General features: G+C 42.5%; 1 protein-coding gene across 1 annotated transcript; it reads left to right on the forward strand.

Annotated features, from left to right (window-relative positions):
- The first annotated feature begins 48 nt into the window (after nucleotides 1-48).
- ints15 (integrator complex subunit 15) lies at nucleotides 49-4,839 on the forward strand. Its single transcript, XM_047589115.1, has 8 exons — nucleotides 49-168; nucleotides 961-1,161; nucleotides 1,247-1,468; nucleotides 1,573-1,738; nucleotides 1,850-2,127; nucleotides 2,225-2,462; nucleotides 3,133-3,172; nucleotides 4,370-4,839. Exons 2-8 carry the CDS (start codon nucleotides 967-969, stop codon nucleotides 4,656-4,658), a joined length of 1,428 nt encoding a protein of 475 aa, XP_047445071.1. The 5' UTR covers nucleotides 49-168; nucleotides 961-966; the 3' UTR covers nucleotides 4,659-4,839.
- Nucleotides 4,840-6,262: the final 1,423 nt, after the last annotated feature.

Consider the following 6,262-nt stretch of genomic DNA (forward strand, 5'->3'; position numbering starts at 1 on the left):
GAGTTAACGCTGAACGTCGTTGACAGAACAGTAAAAACGACTATGACAGGGATGTTGTTCCTCGCAGGCTTCCGTAGAGACAGGAAGCGGTTCCGTTGTTGTCAGGAGACCTTTCACGAGTCTCTTCCTCGGGTCGTTTATCCATTGAAATAGGGGGCTTCAGCAGAGGTAGGGTGTTAAAATATGCTTTGGATGTTTTGGGTTATAATTAATGTGCGTATGCTTCGTTGTGGAGCAGAAAATATATATTTTAGCCAACGTTGCTAACATTAGCTGTTAGCATGATGGAAGGGAGCGAGCGACTCAAGGTGGAGCTGGTCCACTCGAAAAGAGTTAGAGCTGTGCACCTACAGTCGGCGACACTGATGTATACGATGTAAAGTCAAACACAACTGACAAATACAATTCTGCTGTGTCAGTGTTTGTTGCACAGTCGTTTTACTTTTTGAGTATGAGCAAGCAGGGAGGTTATTGGGAGTACAGGGAGTATATTGTTGTGTTAGAACTACAGTTTGCTTTTTGTATGCTTTTAAATATCTGTGACATATAGGACAAACTAGTTCAAGACTTACTCCCAATGTTGAACAGTTTTCAAAGTTGAAAACAGTTGTTAACTCTCTAATAGCTACAGTTTAATCACATACTGGGAAACAGTAATAGACATAGACAGACTTTATTTTTCAGATTTACATCAGAATGAAATTTCAGTGCAATGGCTCAGAGCACAGCAGGAATACTGACAGAAACAATATACATAAAGAGAATAAATATACATATAAAAACCTTTGAATAAAAAGATAAATATAAATATGTTGCACACTACATTGTTTAATTACGGGGTAATATTTCACGGCATTATGGCACAGAGATCCTTAATGGAGCGGCAATCTCTGGACATTTTCAATAATACACTTTACTCTTAATGAAGATGCTTTCATATTGTGTGTGGCTTTCTGTTAGGTCGTTATGGGAGACATTCGACAGTCGTTGCTGCCTCGGGACGTGCTGAGCGCAGCCAAGGAGCTGCTGTACCACCTTGACATTTACATCTCTAACCTGGTCCAGTCTGGGAGGCAGCCTCCCCAGGTCGACTCCAAAACCCTGGAGCTGGTCGAGGAGTTCATTCTGCATGCACCCAAGGACAGAAACACTCCGTCCAGGGTAAGACATGACCCAGAGATGCTTGTACCTAAACGCACGCGTGCAGACAGCCAGTAAAACTTGGCCTTCTGTGTTCCTCTCTCAGCGGATGAGTGCCCTCCAGGAGCTCCAGCTGCTGGAGATCATGTGCAGCTGTTTTCAGGAGCAGAGTCGTGACACTGTCCGTCAGCTTATGTTCTCCGCCCTCTTCAGCCTCCAAGGCAACCAGGCGGATGAAAGTCGCATGTCACTGCTAGGGAAGCTGGTCTCTATGGCGATTGCTGTGGGCAGGGTTCCTATCTTGGAATGTGCTGCTACCTGGTTACAGGTGAGGACTAAAACATCTTCAGGCTATTAAGTGTTTCTCTGCAGTTGAATATGTGTGTATGAACTATGGATGTACTGATCAAATTTTTACGGTTGTGTTTGCAGAGAACCCATCGTGTGTACTGCGTACGCCTGGCGCAGGTGCTGGTTGATGATTACTGTAGCATGGTGCCAGGCTCTGTGCCCACCCTCCAGAATATCCACAGTGCCAGCCCACGCTTCTGCTGTCAGTTTATCACTGCTGTCACCACCCTCTACGACCTCACCTCAGGTACTCTGGGATAACGCAGCCGTATGACACATCTAAAATGTATGACCTCTGGAAAATTGGATGTCGTTGACCATTTCGTTATTGTGACCACATCTGTGCGTGTGTTTTCAGAGGAGCTCACCCCTCCAATGGAACTCCTCCAGATGATTGCGTCATGGATTCAAGATGACCCCCGACTAGTCCTGATCAACTTCTTGAACACGCCCCTTACTGGCAGCCAGCCAATCAGCTCACTTGATGTCACACCTTTGGGGGGTTTAGTGCGCTGGTGCGTCAAAGCGCCGCTGGTCTATAGGAAAGACAAGAAGAAGCCACTGACCAATGGAAGCACGGAGAGTGAGCAAGAAGCAGGGCCTCTCTTCTCTGCACTTCATTTGAGTGTCCTACAGGTGTGTGTTTGTATATATCTAATAAAGGTATACCTGCAACATGTACAGTGAAGGTTGTTGTTTGCTCTAGTCATGGTCTTTCTTGTGCTACATTTAGGTCTTCATGTTGTTGCCCAACATTCTAAATGAGAAGGGGCTGTTTGGTCGCCTGGCGCTGCTTCAGCTGGAATCGTTGGCTGCGCTGACCTCGGACCTTTCTCGACTGTTGGACCAGGCCGACAAACACACACACGCGTCATCCACCGACACACAAGCATTGTCCCAGTTGGCCCTCGACCGACTGGCCCAGGCTCTGCAGGTGGCCATGGCAAGTGGAGCCCTGCTCTGCTCAAGAGGTAAAAGAGCGGGTAACATATGAGAGTTACAGAAGCATTTCAATATGAATTCCTGCCTGCCCCTCCACAGTAGTTAATCTTTGGGCTTGAGGTTGGAGAGTGATTTGATGAATGAGTGTATTCAACTTCAATTTATGACTTATCTCTCTCTCTCTCTATCTCTCCTGCTTCCACTGTGATGTTTTCTAAACACAACACAACCTTGATACCTTCTAAAGCTCACTCTCAACAACAATTGAGAGGGACAGTTTGTCCCTCAATGCAAGTCTAGAAGTGACCATGGCAAGGAAAACCTTGTACAGAACCCAGCTAACATGTCAGGACCCATCTGCTTGAGGCCAGCCAGACAGTGAGACTGAAGAAAGAGATATAGCAGAAGCCAATAAATTCATGCAGCGTATTTCATGGTTTTCACATATGCTATTGGATATAGCATTTGAAGTACTGAGTGTAGCTTAAGCTTAGATGATATACTGTGTGCTCATAATTGTAGGGACTGAAACTAAAATGATCATCAGTCGTCTTCTTCTTTTTCTTCTTCTGGGCTGTGGGCCTGCCCAAGGCCTCGACGTGTAAACAGCTACATATTTAAATTTGAAAATGAAATAACTAACTTATTAACTCGTCTTGTGTTCGAGGGCTTATCTGTTATCCAATGTTGTCTTCACAGAGGACCTGAGAGCCATCTGTTCCCGTCTCCCACACAACAAGTAAGAACCGATTCTTGTTCATCACCTTTAGTACATCAGTTTCACTGGCAACTTGCTTTTAAAACTGTACATCACACTTTAGGCTTTTATTGGAGTACAGACATAAATTAACCGTTTTATAATCTGCAGTCTAATAAACATCTGAGATGGTATTTAATACTGCTGTATATCAATAGATTTGGTATCTGTTATTAGAAGAGGCAAATAAAGTTAAAAAAAATTCAGGTCATTTATAATGCAGAGGTATAATAAATGGATATTTCTGGATATTCTGCCTTTTAAAAATGGGGATATTCTCAGTCTGTTACATTTACACATGCATATGTGCATATACACGTTGTTCAAAATGCACAATTATTTAATTAACAAACTGTAAATTACAATATACAGCATTACACCCCTCAGAATTTTCCACAGTTCTGCATAAAAATGACTCTAAACTTCAATGGATTTTCACACAAGTCCTGAGAATAGACAAAGAGAACTCAGTTAAACAAGTGAAATGGAAATATTATAGTTGTGCATTTGTTTATTTTCACAAAATGAAACAATATTGCATATATATTTGTGAGTTGCAAAATTAAGTGCCCCACTGGGATTACAAATTCATTTCAAGACTACATTAGAGTCCATCTGTTCAGAAGTGTTTCCAATCAATCTAATAATTGTTCAGTGGCCTATTTTGTTTTGAAAATAGGGATTTATTACAGTCTCACCTTCACAAAACATCTCTAATGAGTTTGGAATCTAGAACTCCGCAGTGAGACAGCTTGTGAACAAAGGGAGGAAACTTAAGACAACTTCCCCTCCACGGGAGTGGTCGACCAACAAAGACCACTCCAAAAGACACATAATAGCATGAGAGGTCACCAAGGAACCCAGTGTAACTTCTCATCTACCAAAGGCCTCTCTCACATTGGCTAATGTTAATGTTCATGAGTCCACCATCAGGAGAACATGGAACAACCGTGGTGTGATGGTGTGACATTATGGTCGAAGCCACTTTTACTTGATGTAGAAAATTCTGAGGGACACAGACACTTTTAAGTGGCACTATATGTGTATGTATAGATTTGATGGAGGCCCTTTTGTTTTATCTTTTGGTTTTATAGTGTGATGTCCAACCTGTGCCTGAACGTATCTTGAAAGCTTTTTGTTCCAACTTATTTTCTATTATATTCTGTCTTGTTTTTCCAGTTTGCTCCAGTTGGTGCTGTCTGGCCCGGTGATGTACTACAACAACATCCACACCCCTCCGTTGGCCTTTAGCCCGCACGCCGCTCATTCGCCCATCGCCTCGCACCCCGCACTCCCTGCACACCCCGCACTCCCCGCACACCCCGCACACCCCGCACACCCTGCACACCCTGCACACCCTGCACACACCCCACACACACCACTCACCGCCCACCCCTCCACCCACCCTCAGTACCCTGCTCCGCCCTTCATTTCAGGGATGCCGTTCCCCTTCCGGCCCAGCCACTAACATTAAAAACTGGCCAACTTGTTTGCAAAGGTGAAGTTGTGTATGGATGTTGGGTTATGAGTGCTGTTAGATGTTTGTCAGCATGACTGATTTATTATGTATTTTGGTGTTACTAGCACATTTCTTCTGGTAAAAGTGTCTAAGGCTAACATGTTTGTCCAATAAATATTTTTTTACTTTACATTCTTGGCGTGTTGTTCATTTTACCCACCACTTGTTGTCACTGTTGTCCCATTTCCAGCTACAAACTGGATTTTTATTTTAAATAAAAGAAGTTTTGGGTATATAATAGTTTTTTTTTTTTTTTTTGCTTTTACACATAATGGCATGGTAAGATACTGTGGAGTGTATTATTTTAAAAGATGGAAACATCTTTGTTTTGTTACAAACTTAATGTTTATCACTAGAATAGTTGGTACTGCTTGTTAAATTCAGCAGCAATAGCTCTATGGTGTGACCTGTAACAATGTGGGTTCACAAACAACCAGAGGCAACTTGATTCATACCAAAGTGCAAAGTGCGCAAACGCTTTAAGGTGGACGTGTTCACCTCTGTCCCAAAATGTTTAATTGCGCAACCAGAAGATGTCAGTGTCTTTGAGCCAAGATCATAAGCAGCGCCCTGTTTTGAGATAGATAGCATATCACTCAACTGCAGTACCTAAAAAAAAAAAAAAAAAAAAAAAAAAGGTTCAATCAACCTTCCCCAGCTGCGTTCATTTAGGGTGAGAGTTGCATCATCTGCTGTATTCTCTTCATACTATCAGTGATGGATCAGTTTTACTTCCTTGTTTCAATGTAAACGACAGAAGAGAAGTTTAATTAATATGATTAAGTTTAATTAATATGATTAGTTGAGTTTTGCAGTCATCACATTGGCACGCATTAAGTCTTCAGAATTCCCCTTTACACATTACTTCCTTGCCAGTTACCAGCATATTGGCATGTAGTGCCAATATGCTGAGAAGGATATGAGCATTTTCAGCTGTTCCTACTTCCTTATTTATCACTGCTACTGTAAATGTATTGTCTTACATTCATAGAATGACAAGAGGTCAGAATGCAAAAGCATTTTGGATTCCATCCTTTACACCACATTGTCTTACGCTCTCTGCTGAAGGCTGATTGGAATGTATCCTCATAATGTGGACCGGGCTTCCCCTTGTTGCAGGGGGTGTGTCAGCGATAAGGATATCTTTCTGAGAACTGATCCACTGCTGTTGGGGCAGCTTAAGGTGACAGATAAAGATACTTTCATGTGAACAAGGCGGGAACTAAGAGCAAGTATATAGTCTCGCTGAAGAGAGCATACGAGGTTTGTTGCTGTAAGTAATTTGGGAGGTGTTTGGTGGGTTCGCATATTTTACCCTGACAAAACCGACTCAAAACGGTTCATTCTGAAATAATCGTCTTTCAACCTAATATTTTTCAATGTTTTATGATTAGATGTGGTGTTGGCAAGTGCCAAACAAAAGTACGTTTGGTCTTATTTATTGTGGCCTCGCCAAACCTATGTCTACCTAATTTTGAGGTGCAGTTCTCAGTTCTGAGAACTCAGTTTCATGAAGTCAGAGGTTTGTGATGGCCCATATCCTTCTGTTTTGC

The sequence above is a fragment of the Mugil cephalus genome, chromosome 7 (assembly GCF_022458985.1).
Source record: "Mugil cephalus isolate CIBA_MC_2020 chromosome 7, CIBA_Mcephalus_1.1, whole genome shotgun sequence".
In the NCBI taxonomy this organism is placed as follows: domain Eukaryota; kingdom Metazoa; phylum Chordata; class Actinopteri; order Mugiliformes; family Mugilidae; genus Mugil; species Mugil cephalus.

What these genes read in the sequence shown, in the direction of transcription:
- ints15 (XM_047589115.1), top strand. Translation starts at nt 967, where the DNA reads ATGGGAGACATTCGACAGTCGTTGCTGCCTCGGGACGTGCTGAGCGCA. An exon ending in GTGCTGCTACCTGGTTACAG is followed by an intron (nt 1,469 to 1,572) that starts GTGAGGACTAAA and finishes TTGTGTTTGCAG; the next exon opens with AGAACCCATCGTGTGTACTG. An exon ending in AGCCCTGCTCTGCTCAAGAG is followed by an intron (nt 2,463 to 3,132) that starts GTAAAAGAGCGG and finishes TTGTCTTCACAG; the next exon opens with AGGACCTGAGAGCCATCTGT.